This window comes from Bombus vancouverensis, chromosome 15 (genome assembly GCF_051014615.1).
Source record: "Bombus vancouverensis nearcticus chromosome 15, iyBomVanc1_principal, whole genome shotgun sequence".
NCBI classification, from domain to species: domain Eukaryota; kingdom Metazoa; phylum Arthropoda; class Insecta; order Hymenoptera; family Apidae; genus Bombus; species Bombus vancouverensis.
This window is the reverse complement of record NC_134925.1, coordinates 2,281,296-2,295,844: the sequence shown is the minus strand read 5'-3', so window position 1 is coordinate 2,295,844 and position 14,549 is coordinate 2,281,296. Positions and strand designations below refer to the sequence as shown.

At 29.4% G+C, this 14,549-nt stretch overlaps 5 protein-coding genes across 8 annotated transcripts; 2 read left to right on the top strand and 3 right to left on the bottom strand.

The window, feature by feature from the left end:
* The first annotated feature begins 151 nt into the window (after positions 1-151).
* On the top strand, positions 152-2,596 carry LOC117164392 (uncharacterized). Its single transcript, XM_033347402.2, has 3 exons — positions 152-507; positions 595-951; positions 1,039-2,596. Exons 1-3 carry the CDS (start codon positions 241-243, stop codon positions 1,609-1,611), a joined length of 1,197 nt encoding a protein of 398 aa, XP_033203293.1. The 5' UTR covers positions 152-240; the 3' UTR covers positions 1,612-2,596.
* On the bottom strand, positions 2,244-5,148 carry LOC117164389 (heparanase). 2 transcript variants are annotated; one of them, XM_076624574.1, is made up of 7 exons: positions 5,008-5,148; positions 4,519-4,696; positions 3,946-4,259; positions 3,593-3,836; positions 3,133-3,492; positions 2,624-3,062; positions 2,244-2,561 (listed from the first exon to the last, which is right to left on the bottom strand). In XM_076624574.1, exons 2-7 carry the CDS (start codon positions 4,583-4,585, stop codon positions 2,399-2,401), a joined length of 1,587 nt encoding a protein of 528 aa, XP_076480689.1. In that variant the 5' UTR covers positions 4,586-4,696; positions 5,008-5,148; the 3' UTR covers positions 2,244-2,398. The 2 variants fall into 2 exon arrangements, with proteins under 2 accessions (XP_076480689.1, XP_033203287.1); XM_033347396.2 differs by having other exon boundaries at positions 4,519-4,608; positions 5,008-5,135.
* Positions 5,053-13,437, top strand: LOC117164393 (tetraspanin-33). 2 transcript variants are annotated; one of them, XM_076624576.1, is made up of 6 exons: positions 5,053-5,229; positions 10,440-10,526; positions 11,032-11,235; positions 11,306-11,479; positions 11,563-11,694; positions 11,764-13,437. In XM_076624576.1, the coding sequence occupies exons 1-6, from the start codon at positions 5,053-5,055 to the stop codon at positions 11,998-12,000; spliced, it is 1,011 nt and encodes a 336-aa protein (XP_076480691.1). In that variant the 3' UTR covers positions 12,001-13,437. The 2 variants fall into 2 exon arrangements, with proteins under 2 accessions (XP_076480691.1, XP_033203295.1); XM_033347404.2 differs by lacking the exon at positions 5,053-5,229 and having other exon boundaries at positions 10,513-10,829.
* On the bottom strand, positions 6,451-10,411 carry Brd8 (Bromodomain containing 8). The gene is made up of 3 exons (XM_033347389.2): positions 10,258-10,411; positions 6,928-9,929; positions 6,451-6,848 (listed from the first exon to the last, which is right to left on the bottom strand). The coding sequence occupies exons 1-3, from the start codon at positions 10,274-10,276 to the stop codon at positions 6,672-6,674; spliced, it is 3,198 nt and encodes a 1,065-aa protein (XP_033203280.1). The 5' UTR covers positions 10,277-10,411; the 3' UTR covers positions 6,451-6,671.
* LOC117164394 (AN1-type zinc finger protein 1) lies at positions 13,384-14,542 on the bottom strand. Of its 2 annotated transcripts, none has more exons than XM_033347405.2 (3): positions 14,402-14,542; positions 13,858-14,321; positions 13,384-13,787 (listed from the first exon to the last, which is right to left on the bottom strand). In XM_033347405.2, exons 2-3 carry the CDS (start codon positions 14,281-14,283, stop codon positions 13,407-13,409), a joined length of 807 nt encoding a protein of 268 aa, XP_033203296.2. In that variant the 5' UTR covers positions 14,284-14,321; positions 14,402-14,542; the 3' UTR covers positions 13,384-13,406. The 2 variants fall into 2 exon arrangements, with proteins under 2 accessions (XP_033203296.2, XP_033203298.2); XM_033347407.2 differs by having other exon boundaries at positions 13,858-14,291; positions 14,402-14,540.
* Positions 14,543-14,549: the final 7 nt, after the last annotated feature.

Genomic DNA, 14,549 nt, shown 5'->3' with positions numbered 1-14,549 from the left:
ACAAAAATGTTATCTCTACGAAATAATTTTTCACATTTCACTTAGCTTGATGAATAACTTCTTAAAATGAAATGGCTTAATTTGGAATGAAGGTTTATTTGAAAACCGGAAACAAAGTTATCACGTGACGTCTGTCATATGATTCTAGCCTAGTCAGGTGCTCTGTTACCTTACATTCTGCTCGATCGCAGTCGATCAGTACTTATCTGACTCGCCCAGTTGTGTTTGACTAAAACTATCATGACACAATTTTGTAATGTTTTCTGTTTCGTTTTTATCTTAAACGTTGCATTTCAAATTTTACCTTCACGCGCCGATAATGCAGTACCTGTATTGCTATGGGGTGAGTCAGTTAATTCTGATTTAACAAATGCAGTGAATCCCTTTTTAAAGACTACCAGCGAGGAATTTGGTCTTTACCTGCGTAAAAAATTAGAAAATTCACCTCCAGTTCTTCTTTATATAAAAGATAATCTGTGTATTGAAGATTTAGTGAAATACAAACAGGTTATTGTAATATACTTTATAATGTTATATAGTTGAACTCATTTACTTGTTGACTTGAATATTAATATAATTTGTACAATCTCTTAGCATCTTCAGGAAGTTATTAGTGGTGATTCTTTACGTTATTTTCCTGCTGTTGAGAAAGCAGTGAATACTGTTGAAGACTTACCTTTGTACAACCAAACTTATAATGATTATGTGGATTCTGTATCTGATGGACAATTACTGATTGTGCCAATTAGTAATTTGGATGTTATCCCAGATACATACAAGACGATAAAGGATTCTAGCCCTAATTTGATAGCTATGCTCACAGGGAAAGCCTGTAGTTATAGACGTTCTGAACGAGTAAAAAGGGACATTGATGCAGACAATACTACTACATCTTTTGTCATTTCAGGAGCAAGAGTGTTATTATATGCTAATCGACCATTATCATTGCAGGTAATTTTAATTATTAGTATTTTACCTAATGATCTTTATGACCATAATTAATCCATCTTTGTGAATAATAATTCTTTTATTTGATAGCCTGAAAAAGACAAAGCTGTAATAAATCTTCCACTTAAGCCTACAATTACTGAAGAATCGGATCCAAAAACATCTGCATATAATTTAACTATGACATTTACAGGATCTGGTGCTATCATCAAAAATGAACTTGTTTTTATATTTAAAGTTAGAACTGCAGGATATTATACACTCAAAACAATTAATTACTCACATTATATTAATGCAAATTCTACTGGTAATCCACAAATTTTAACAACAGATACAGATATTGTTTTTCCATTTAATTTCTCTTATCATTGTTCACAAATTATTACATTCAAAAATGGCGATACAGCCTTAAATATAACAGGTTTACAAGTGCAACTTGATCCACAACCAGACAAAAAGACTAATGGCACAAAAATATTTGCATTTAATGATGCATATGACTGTGTCGGTTTTACTACAATTCCAATTTGGACAGGAATATTTGTTACCGCTATATTAGCTTTAATTATGATTTGGGCTCTTACTATGATTATAGATATTCGTACAATGGATAGATTTGATGACCCCAAAGGAAAAACAATTACTATTTCAGCTCAGGAATAATATAATAATATTAAATAATTAAAGATATTGTGTACATACATACCATAGTATCTCGTAATCTAATCAATTGTCAAATAAATTTTCAATGTCATGTTGGTAATTTGTACATGTAGAATGTATGTGCATTAAAATTTATTAATGCTGTTAATGCTATCAATTTTTCATTTAACAATTATAACATTGATGCAATAACATTTTGCTATTAGATAATAGTGAATTTAATCATTCCATTTATCTAATATTATACTACTTTCAGTATTTATATATTTTTTGTGTATTATAGTATTTCTTTCTGTAGTATTTGCAATATATAATTTCTAAGAAAATTTTGTTTTATAATTATCAAAGGACACAATACCATGTATTAGTGAATAAATAAGTAACTACTTTAAATATGTATCTTTCAACAATAGAACAATGTTGTGATATATTGATAGTTGATTGAAACATGCATAAGGTTTATAAAAAAATCTTATATATCATGCTTTGTATTATAATAATATTATGCATTAATCGTAATAAGATGCATATATTGAATAATATAGTTGTTTGCATATATATAATACGCACACGCGAGCTCACACAAATCCATAAATGCGTATATATAAGATATAGTAATGTCTTATAAAAAATTATTTAATTGTTTAATTCTTTTATTAATTTTTCTTTATTCTAGTTAGTGATGATTGTAAAAATGTTTTATGAGATTCTATAATATAAATTTTTAATGTATAGAACACGTATACATAATATATGATATAATTTAATTGAAATTGTTGCATATTATCTATGTATAACATGCTGGAACCTTTGCATTATGTATTATAATAAATATCATGGAATAGGGTGGTAAAGTAATTTGTTCTGTAGATTCTAATACTATAGGTCGGAATGGTGGTAAATTTCCATTAGATTCCAATTTCAATAATTCTCCATTTATTTTTATAGTCCTAAAAAAATTTGAAATAAAATGTTACATAATCTATTTTCATGTAAAATAATTATTACATACCTTGATTGTAGTTTGTCAGAAGTAAGTGCATATAAATAAACTTTAGCATTTCTGTGAAATACAGGAATTCCTTGAATAGTAATACGAATAGGGAAGTTAGCTAGATTAATTCCATATATTGTAATTGCTGGAACTCTGCCAGTCCATGCTTTTTTTGGAGTGCAATGTGCATACAATCGTAAATACTCAAGAGGTATTGGTGATAACTTTAAAACTTTTTCTGAAACAAATTTCTTATACACTACACTAACCCACCAGTCAGGATTTGGTATAAGATCAGATCCAATCATAGCATAGTTTCCACCAAATAATGATTGCCTAGTAACAACATTTACTCCTGTACTGGCACTGTATCCCAATTTGTCGAGCCATAAAAATCCAGCTACAAATCTATCTGATAGGTTTGGTGCACCTCCACCATAAGCTGTACTTGTTTCTGCTACAAAAAGATTCTTTTCCATCACTTAAATTTGAAATTTTATTTCAAAGAATCTAATATGATTACATACATAACCACATAGGAATAAGTCCTCCTGATGATATAATTGCTTTTTGCATGGATTTAATTTGCTTTGGCAAATAATTAAAAGTTGAAATATTTATAAAATCAGTTAGTTGAGCTTCTCTTCCATTAAGGTAATATTGATGCCAAGTAACATAGTTTACACTATTTTTATCATTTTCTAAAAATGTTTTCGCATATTGCTCTCCCATATGAATTGTATCTTCTACATGATTTACTTCTGGTCCCACAAGAAGACTTTTATTATATCCCATTTCATCTAATAATTCCCTCAAGTGACAATAATCATGTGCAAGTTGAGTTGCATTAACATTTCTATTAAATACATGATGAAAAGAATTTGGTTCTGAAATTTTATTATTATTACGTATCAAATCTATTTAAAAGATAAGCAGATTGAATAATAAAATATGATATTAAAAAAAAATAGTAAATAAAACATTTACCATTTCCTAATTGCCAGTCTAGAGTCATGCCCTTATTTTTGGCAAATGAGATTATATTTTTAGCATTAACATCATTCCAAGAGTCATTAACATTTCTAATTAATACATTTAAATCGAATATCATTCGCAATTTTGATTCTATCGCAAAATTGTATAAATTCTCAAAGTCTGTCTCATTAATAGTAAAATTACTTATATCTTGGCCGTCTACCGGATTAATTACTTTTTCGGAAACTATTTTTGTCTATACAATATAATTCATATAAATTATTATCTAAGTGTTTTTAAATAAATATGTATATATATATATTATATATATGATAATTTCATAAATGATAAAATAATATACCAACTTGATTAAAGTATAGACAATCTGCAGACGTACCGCCTACCCGAACATAGGCTGGCCCAAGAAGTCGAGCTAAATTTATAAATTTGCTATCCTTTATTGGAAGACTTTTCATATCACGAAGTAATGATGTATCAAGACCGAATGACAAAAATTTGTCTGACACTGTGTGTAAAAGTGATTGTCTCGAATATAAGTGAAGGATGTGATTATCAATATCCTGGTTTATCATATTATTGAAATTCCATGCTAATAATATTAAAACTAACATACAAAAACCCAGAAGGGTTAAACTAAAAGCGGGATGTATTGTTGATTCTGAAATTTAAAGAAGAATATGAACGTGTAGATATTATAATTGTATAAGTAATCCATTGGGCGTATTTGAAGTTCAAATTTTAAATATACCATGCGCAATAGAACATGCAATATGGCGATAATATTGTATATATACTATATATATGCATGTGTATTTTAACAATATTAATTGCGTATAGAAATAATTTATGCAAGGAGTATTTATTAATACGAATATTTATTAAAAATAAATTCTATTAATTTCAATGAAAGAACTTACGGAGTCGAAGTTTGTCAAACTTCCTATACTCATTTTTTCCTTGCTCGTTGGTTATAAAGTAGCTCATAATTTGTTCAGGTTCTTAATTATCTATATATGTATTCCAAAATAATTTTATACATAGAATTCTTATTAGTTTGTGATAGGAAGCAAACAGATTTATCAGAATTATGATATGCTGTAATTTAAACAATATAAACGATGATAAACAATTTACTAGTGAAACATTTTATCTATTAAAAATGAGTGATGTTTCTGCATTTATTTTCGATTGGAAGTTTTACATTTTGTATAAATAATTTTATCGTTATTTAAAAAAGGAGCTCCTCTTTTACGTGCATATTTTTTCTTTCTATTATTGTAGCTGTGTAGTTCTATACTGAATTGGCTTGTACATTGTTCCTGCTTGAGAACTATGATAATTATGTTAAAATTACAAAGAACCTACGATTCTTGTGTTTCTTGTATAATATTTATATTAATAAGTACCTCCAGATGAAATTTGTTCAGATAGCGAATCTAAACTAGAACTTGATGATTGAAAAAGTAAAGACCGGCTTCTGTGTATCGCAACACGATTACGATAAGACAAACTACGCCTACGTTTCTGTTTTTCGTTTAACTGCTGCTTTGATTCTGAACTACTTAATTCATCTTCAGCCCAAAACGGTCGATCAGTGTCATCGGATATTGGTGGTGTTGTTGATGCCGGTGACTTAAAAATAAAGATATTTCTCTTTAAATAAAGGCATATTTTTGATAATAGTAACTTACAATATCTTGAGAAATTCTAAATGTAAAATATTGTTTGTCATTAACATTTAATTGATTTAATACCCCAACAGATATTGTGGTACAAGATGATTGATTTTCATAACCTTCATCCTCGGAATTTTGTATCGTTTTACGAGTATCACCGCTAGCATAATAGCCCATTATGAATTTTGTTTAAATTTTGATAAGTTATACAATTATAAAGTTTAAATTTTCTACATATGTTTGATTACACTGATGATTTTTTGTACTTTGTGTTTAAAATTTTAATGTTTAGAAGAGCCATTGAAAATAAATGGCAGGCATTTTTTATTATGGTAGAACAAGTTGCATTATAAGCTATAATTTGGAATATTTATTTAATACATTTTTTGGTTTTTTAATATTAAGAGAAAGTTATGCTTTATAAAATGTCTTTATTATATCTTCCTTAAAATAAAAATGTTACATTTTCTTTAAAATAATATATATGTCGGAGACAGGTTGGCATTTTGGGGCGTTCGATGAACCTTTACTTACTTTACCATCGCGGATGTAGCCAATATTTATCAGTACGAATGTGGACACTACAAGAGGCTATGAGTAATGGTAATAGGATGGTCGAGATGATGGTGACAACGAATTCAGGTTCGATACGAATCCACGATCCACGGGAGGACAAGTATCAACGTACTACTCGATTCGGATCACTCAATCGGCAATTCGTCCAACGACTCTAACACTCTAACTCTAACTCTCGTAATCCAAAAGAGGCTGCCCTTATATACTCCTGTCTCCGCTTCTCGGGTTAATCTTTGTTTTTAAGGAGAGCCATATAATCATTTCATACCTCTGTCAGGTACATGTCCCTCCCGTGACCGTGGCTACGTCCGGTGACCTACCATGTCACTTCGAGCCCAAACCCATCGTCATAAAGTCAGATTGGAACATTAAGACTATTTCTTATTTTTATTACTTAAGGGCTGCTATAGTAAAAGTCTGGACTAGTGTGTTGGGGTTTTTCCCAACATTCCGGACGGGAAATGCCGCTGTCTTTCCATCTCCGACATATATATTGCAAATAATTATTTTTGTTATTCATTATACTATAGTACATAGTTGTAATAAAGTCTTAAAAGATAAATTGAATGAACCTTGTAATTATTAATACAAAATCTATTTTTGTATTTTTTATTATAATTTAAAAATAATTCTAACAGGTAGAATTTCAAATTACTGTATTTCTTTTCATACATCTCAAACATCTTAAATGTCCAGTATCATTCTTTAATGCTGATAGGATAAATTTATCATTTCTTTCATCCTTCCCAATAAAGTTCTTTAGAACTTTAATGCGTATCACATTACACATATGTATATACATAAATATAAAAATGTCCTTAATCATTCTCTGATTTTCTACGCTTTTTTGAACGTGGACTGTCTGTATCATGAGGACTTGGAGTGATGTGACTTCTTTTTCTTTTTATACTACTTTCACTAGCCTCACTACTACTACTTGCTGCAGTTCTTGTTTCTCTCCTGAGTGTTCCCTCCCCTGTAACTTGTACTAATATCTAAACAAAATTAAACGATGTTAGATTTCTTGAAAATAGTAATTATGCATAGAAAATAATATTACATTTATATATTTACCTGCATATGCTGTAGACATTCTTCCTGCATTGAAACTGCCATTTTGTAAATAAATGTATCATGTTTATTATACATAATGGCATTTTGAAACATTAACATGACATCACGTTGAAAATGCATCGTAGATCTAATTGTTCCATTGTCTATATTTTTTTTAATAGTGGATAAGTCCATAGGTCTAAAGATAACTGAATGATATCCAGGTGCTTGATCTTCTGTAATAGGTCTCAAAAATACAGATGCATACTTATGTGTAGCAAGTCGATTATAAACCAACATGACTGCCTTCTTCCATGCCCTATAATCTGCACCTTCTCCAGTACCTTCATTTTCAGGTTCACTATCGATACAAACATTTTGTTTTTTTGAATAAGTTTTCATAGCACGTCCTCCACTTAACTTGCTTAATGATGATTCTTCTTCATCTAATTCAGCAGTATCTTCTCCAGCACTTATTATAGATTCTAGCTCTTTTTTTACATTTTGTTCAGTATCTATACCTTTTTTCTCTTCTTTCTCTTCTTTTATTTGAACTTCTTTTTGAACTTCTGATATTACAGCATTTTCCAATTGAATTTTTGTCTCCTCTTCGACTTTTGAGTCTTCATATGTATTTTCTTCTTTCTTTACAATGGAAATGTCGAACTCAGATTTAATAGGATCTGCAGGTTCTGTTTTTGAAGTTTCTATATCTTCTGGAGATACCAGTTGATCTTCCTTGACCTTGATTGACCAATCTTCCACAATTGCTGTTTCCTCTATTTCCTCTTCTTTTATTTCTATATCTTGCAGAATAGAGCTTGTTGTATCTTCAGAAGAATCTTTTGTATCTTCTTTTTTAAATTCATTTGTATAAATTTCTAAAGTTTCTTCTGTTTGTTCCTCTTGAGATTTTTCTGGAGATTCTTCACTTACTTCTATAATAGTCTTTTCTTTGACTACAATTATAGGGTCTTCTTTGAATGATAGATCAATAGATTCTGTGCTCTCAATTGTATTTTCTATTATTTGTTCTTCTGTTATCTTCTTTTTATCATCAGAGCTACTTTCATCATCTTCTAAAATTAAACTAATATCTTGTGATTTTTCTGTATCCTCGGTACTAGGAAGATCATTTGTTACTTCAGATGAAACACTAACAACTTCTGCTGATGGAACATCTTGCTGTTCACCTGTAATTTTAGCAAGATGCATTTCTAATTGATCCAATTCCATATTGCCTTTATTTTCTAACTCTTCAGAGGACACTCTTTGTAGTTTACTAGTAGGTGACTCTTTAATTTCTGGTACAATTACTTCAGTTTCTTCTTCTTCTTCAACTTCATCTTCTGCTATTTCTTCTATTAACTCTTTTGTAGGTATTTTTGAATCATTTTCTTCAGTTTCTACATTTGAAGTAGAATCCATAGTATCAAATTCCTCAATGATTTGTTTCTCTTCTATTGGAATATCTTTGCTATTTTCACCATCCTGAGTGTCTAATTCAGGACAATTCAGCTCTTCATTCAATGTTACTCTTTCATAACATGTACTTTCTTCAGATTTTATTTCTTCTGATGCACTTGGTATGGTTTCAGATACTTCCGCAACAATAACTTTATGTTCTTGTGGTTCAATAGCAACTGTCCCTATAATTTCTGCAATATTTGATGTACTGGAATCAATTTCTTCAATAGCCATTTCACTTTCTGGTGAATTAGAAAGTGATACAACTTCATCTACATCTCTGGGTTCTGGCCGTTCTGTTACCACTGGTACTTCTTGAATTTGAGGTACAGTAAGGGTATTAATTGTTGATGTAGTTGTATCTATAGTTTGTGGACTACCAGTAATTTCTTCTTTTATCAACTCTTCTATATCTCCAATAATTTCATTGATTTCATCTTTGTCTATTACATCTGCCATTATATCTTTACGTATTACATCATCTATATGATCTATAATCTGTACCATACTTTCTGTAGATGGCATATTTGGAGTGCTAATTGTAAGAGGCTGAGCAGATACAGATGTTTCATTTTGTATTGTAACTTGATGCATAGATTGCGGTTGAAGACTGTGAACTTCAGTAGGAACATTTTGTTGAGATACCATACCTGGAGTTGATTGTAAATTAGGTAGAGGACCCCTGTGTGCATTAGCAGGCATTTCTAATAACATAGATAAGGTTGGTGCACCAACTGATGGTCTTTCTGATGATATATTTGAAATTGCAGAAGTAACTAACTGGTGCAATTGTGGAGATACATTTTGTGTCAATTGAGAATTTGGTACTTTAGGACTAGAACTAAGTAGGCTTGTGATCGTAGGAGAGCTTACTTGTGCTGTAGTAGTTGTGGTTTGGGTTTGTGTTGTTGGACTTGGTGATTTTAATAGACTTGTTAACAATGGTGACCTTCCCCCCCTGGCTTTCTTTTCATCTTCATCTGTATTTTCTATTGTTTCTTGAATTTCTACTGTAGTTTCATTAGATTTACGTTGAATTATAGTAGTTCCTGTTTGTGATGAATTTAATTCTTGCTTTTGTTGTCGTTTTGCTAACCATGCAGAATGTGCTCTTGCTTTTTGTTCTTGTTCCCGTTCTTCTTGCTCCATTGCAAGCCACATTTTTTGTAACTTGTCTTCTGATATTGATCCAGATTTTAACATATTTATTTCAGCTTTAAGCTGTTGGTATTCATCCTTTTGGAAAGCTAATATTTGCCTTAGTTCAACTAATCTTTCTTGCGTTAACCTTCTAACTATTGATTCACCAGTAGTTTCTCCACTTTCCCTTTTCTTCCTCTTGGGGGTATCTGCATTTTCCAATAAATATGCATATTGACTGGCACAAGATTTTTGAGAAAACCAATCAGGTGGTCTCAATGTTTCTTTTTCAACAAATGCTTTTAATGATCGTGATACACTCATCCAATTTTGATCTCCTGACTTCAATACACTAGAAGCTAAACATAGTTGTTCACGAGTACTCCAAGTATCATATGATCTTCTTAATTTCAATCCTGCAAATATTATAATATTTAATAAATATAAATTATTTAATAAATTAAATTTTATATAATTGGCACTTTCAATACTATTGTAAGCATATAATATTTATGTTTTCAAGTATTAATTGGTTGTTTACATTATATAGGTTAAGAAACAACGATTTATTTTTTATGTAATCATATAAAAATAAATAGTAATATATTACATCATTTATCATTATGATAAAATATTTATAATGTGATACTACGGTAATCTATTATTAATTAAATATAAAAGAATGTATTAATATAGTCCTGTTAACCTCTAAATTATGAACTATAGTACACAACACAAACTTACTGTCTTGCACTGATGTCATCCTTTTAAAGCGAGTATCTTATATTTTCGAATATGTATAGTATAAATATCAAAAAATTCTAAACAAATCAAACATTAGAAATTTTGTCTTGTTTAGAATTTTTTACGTTTGACAGTTTATACGTGATCTATACAAAAATGAATTCTGTCTATTCTGCATGTAGATTACTGAAACGTGGAATGCGCGGACAGCTGATTTCAAACTTGGATGCGAGGAATACGAGAAACAGAAGTGTAATGGCGGATGCAAAGTAAGCTGTCAAAGTATGGTGCATTATATTTTTCCTTTTCATGAACGATTAAATATAGTTCATCGAAGATTAAGTAAGAAGGTAGCAAATATGCGTTGAATAAGTGAAATTATGAAATAAGTAATGCAATCTATGTAATTTGTATATATAACTAAAAGTGAGAATTTCTTGTATATACCAATTAATAACTCTTAAAACAATTTCTACTTTACCATGATGAATAATCGGCGGCGAACAAATAACTTCACTTATGTTAGTTCTTGTGTGAAGTATATGATATTTATGCTCAATTTTGTTTTTTGGGTTAGTAAATATTTTATATTTCTCATCCTATTAATTATCTTATCATTATTATCACTAATAAATAAAATATAAGCAGACAGTAAGCAGAAAATTATGTATTACATGTATTTGTTATTTATAGATAAATCTTATGAAAAAATCTTATTATATGTAGAGAAATCTTATGAGAATGAAATTTTAAATGTTTTATTTTGTTGTACAGTTATTTGGAGGCCTTTTAATTGGAGTAGGTTTATATGCATTTGTGGATAAATGGCAAGCAACTGGTTCCGTTAGAGTAGAAAATGTATATGATGTGATCCTTAATATTTCACTTGTGATGGTTATCGCTGGAGGAGTAGTCTTTGTTGTTAGTTTTGCAGGATGTGTTGGAGCATTACGCGAAAATACTTGTCTTCTTAAATTTGTTAGTATTATCAGACATATTGTTATATTAAGCAGTTTATTAACACACAAGTAATACTTATTTATTGCAGTATTCACTATGTCTATTGGTATTCTTCTTGCTTGAGATGGGTATTGCAATTGTTGGTTTTGTATTCCCACATACATTGCAATCATTATTGGAGGAGTCATTTACAGATAAAATCATACAAACATATAGGGAAGATCCTGATCTACAAAATTTTATTGATTTTGGGCAACAAAAAGTAAAGACTCTTATAAACAAACATTTATTAAGGTATATTATTATAATTAATAATATTTAAAAAATCTATATTTTCATGAACAGTTTAGATGTTGTGGTTTAAGTCAAGAAGGATACTTGGATTGGGGAAAGAATGAATATTTTAATTGCTCCAGTCCTAGTGTTGAACGTTGTGGCGCACCATTTTCATGTTGCATTAATGCTACAGACATATCAGTAAGTACAAATTTTTACATTTTGTTAATGAGATCATATTGGAATTTAAAACATTATTGAAATGTTTAGAGTGGTCTTGTGAATATAATGTGTGGCTATAAAGTGCAAATGTTACCAGTATCTGAAGCAGGCAAGAAAGTATGGACTAGCGGTTGCATTGAAATTGTACGAAGTTGGGCAGAACGCAATTTGTACACAATAGCTGGTATTGCTTTAGGTATAGCTCTTAGTCAACTTTTTGTCATATATCTTGCCAAGACATTGGAAGGTCAAATTGAATTGCAAAAGTCTCGTTGGCATTCCTGAGCTTGACTTCAGGCCACCTACCGCTATCAGATTCATTCTCCTCCCAGCAGGCAGGTGGCCAGTGGCCGAATAAGAGGCCAAGACAATGAAACAAATGTAAATGTCCGGATGACTTTACTTGTTCTTTTTGCAATCTCTGTATACATACTTTGTATTCTTTCTTTGATCAGACTTGTACTTTACTTCAGAAACTATTTTCATGTATATTTAAGCAAAGGCTAGCTTTTATTTTCTTTTATATATTATTCTATTTTTATAACTATTTCCTTTTATCTCCATTACTAACTTATCTTATATCTTTATCGAATCTATATCGATAAATTGTTAAGTGATAATTATATATTTTCTTTCTCGAAATTTTATATAACTCGCATAATCATAGGCTGGTTACTTTTAAAGTACAGTAATTCAACCTAAAGTAGGATATCTGAAAGTGAATATTATTCAATCTACACATTTAGTTACATATAAAATTTGTTGCAAAACTTATTCACATATGAAGAATTTTTAATTGACATAAGATTAATTAAATTAATGCTATTAATCATGTATAAGACGGAATTGATTTTATAAAAATATTAATTCTTTCGTTATACATAATTTATTATATATATGTATTTATAATACAAAGTTCATATGTTGGTAATTTTTGCATCAAAACTTTAAACCATTATTCGCACATTATATGTAATAATATTATAAGTATTAAAACATTAAGCCTTTAAATATCCTACGAAAGACTTACATTAAATAGTTTAAGAAGTAGATTCAATTCATAAGAGATACATGATTTTTATATTAATATTTTTTTTATATATTCACATAATTATTTGTGAAAAATTTCACCGTGTGTGTCACTACGTGAAACTTTTATAATTTCATAACGTATCAATTACTCAATTCGCCAAAATGTAATAAAATAATGATACGGTTAAAACACGCACATGGTTAAAAATATTATTCAATATCTCTCTTGCTATCTATATTTATCTTTTTTAACATTTATATAAGCACATTACAAGATATTAGTAAGTATATAGTTGTTTCTAAATCGATATTGTTGATTCTTTTATTATGCTATATTAGTGTAATTGAAGTAAGTCAAAAAAGGAAAGAACGTCCAGTGCCAAAGTCAAAGTATCATCATTGTTTTATTTGAAGCAAACTTGACAATAATCTGGTGTAAATGATTTGTTTATTAAGTACATACATAGTACATCTGCGTGTCTTTTTATCAAGAGTAAATGTAAAACTGATATATATAAAACCATCTAGTTTGTAATAAACAAATATTATTCTAAAACTGTGTTCTTACCACTATCAATAAATTGTTGTATACTTATAAATCATATTTTAAGAATGTATAGATCAAAAGGAAAGAAATTGTTATTACTTCTTGTAAATATTTATTTATATAAAGTAGTATCTACAAACATACTATCTGAATATTCTAAAATAACACTTTGTCCATCTATAAGTTCCGAATTTTCAAGCAATTTTATTAATGGTGTATCCATTTCATTACATATTAGTGCACCAGTTATATGATGAAATAATTGCAGTTTAGATGCTCCTGCTACATTATTATTGTTGGATACTTTTAATATATCAGCTATTGAGTCTATAGCTTTCCCAATTGTCCAGTTCATATTCACATAAATACCTTTAGATGGTCCTATATGTTTGTTAGATATTGTAGTTGGGGGATATACAAGAAAATAACATCTTTCATTTACTGGTACATTTTTTGAACCAACAGCAGAACCCTTTACACGCATAAGTCTTACCTAATTAAATAATAATTAAATATACAAATATGTAACATTTTTTGTTAACTATTTAAATGATATAACATACTTTATTGGCCATTGTAGTATTTTTGGATTTCTTCAAAGTATCTGAAATTTCTTGATCTACTATAGCTTTTGCTTCAGCAAATTGTTTTTTTGGAATTTGCCATTTTTTCAACTTTGTTGTTTTTTCTTCATTAGTATATTCCAGGCAGCCATGATATCTATGTCGTAGACAAAAGTGTTTCTTACATTTGATGCATTGCATTTCAATGGGTGAAGTTTCTTTGCACAATTCATCTGAACATGTATAATTTGGTGCTCTTATTTTGGTATATGTGATCTTATCTTTCAAACCTAGACACTTATGAGAACCTATATGAAAATGTTCCTTGCAAAATAAGTCATGGCAATGATTGCATTCAAATGGTAAAAAATTTAATTGTTTGCAATCTTTGATTGAACATCTCTCCCCAACATTTGGAAACTCCATTTTTAAATCTATAATATAAGATACGTACAATACGTACACTATAGTAGAAACATAATTTAAATAAATTATTAATGTGTCACTTGTGTCCAGTCGTTATATGTATATAATAAGTTATTACCTATATTTAATTATGAGACGGCGTTGGTGAATGTAAATGGTTCTCACTGAGAGTTCCTAAAGCTAGGTTATTCCACTTTTGTTCTAATTCCTTTAGTGTCATATGAGAATCACCGTTGTCACTTTCGGGATCAGGTAATTCTTGATTT

Coding starts and splice junctions, on each gene's coding strand:
- LOC117164392 (XM_033347402.2), top strand. CDS start 241: ATGACACAATTTTGTAATGTTTTCTGTTTCGTTTTTATCTTAAACGTT. Junction 508..594: donor ATTTAGTGAAATACAAACAG/GTTATTGTAATA, acceptor ACAATCTCTTAG/CATCTTCAGGAAGTTATTAG. Junction 952..1,038: donor ATCGACCATTATCATTGCAG/GTAATTTTAATT, acceptor TTTATTTGATAG/CCTGAAAAAGACAAAGCTGT.
- LOC117164389 (XM_076624574.1), bottom strand. CDS start 4,585: ATGAGCTACTTTATAACCAACGAGCAAGGAAAAAATGAGTATAGGAAG. Junction 3,493..3,592: donor AGACTGGCAATTAGGAAATG/GTAAATGTTTTA, acceptor ATAAAATTTCAG/AACCAAATTCTTTTCATCAT. Junction 2,562..2,623: donor TCTGACAAACTACAATCAAG/GTATGTAATAAT, acceptor AAATTTTTTTAG/GACTATAAAAATAAATGGAG.
- LOC117164393 (XM_076624576.1), top strand. CDS start 5,053: ATGATTGAAAAAGTAAAGACCGGCTTCTGTGTATCGCAACACGATTAC. Junction 5,230..10,439: donor TGGTGGTGTTGTTGATGCCG/GTGACTTAAAAA, acceptor TTCTGCATGTAG/ATTACTGAAACGTGGAATGC. Junction 11,695..11,763: donor TTAATGCTACAGACATATCA/GTAAGTACAAAT, acceptor TGAAATGTTTAG/AGTGGTCTTGTGAATATAAT.
- Brd8 (XM_033347389.2), bottom strand. Junction 6,849..6,927: donor AATGTCTACAGCATATGCAG/GTAAATATATAA, acceptor AATTTTGTTTAG/ATATTAGTACAAGTTACAGG.
- LOC117164394 (XM_033347405.2), bottom strand. CDS start 14,283: ATGGAGTTTCCAAATGTTGGGGAGAGATGTTCAATCAAAGATTGCAAA. Junction 13,788..13,857: donor ATACTACAATGGCCAATAAA/GTATGTTATATC, acceptor TTATTTAATTAG/GTAAGACTTATGCGTGTAAA.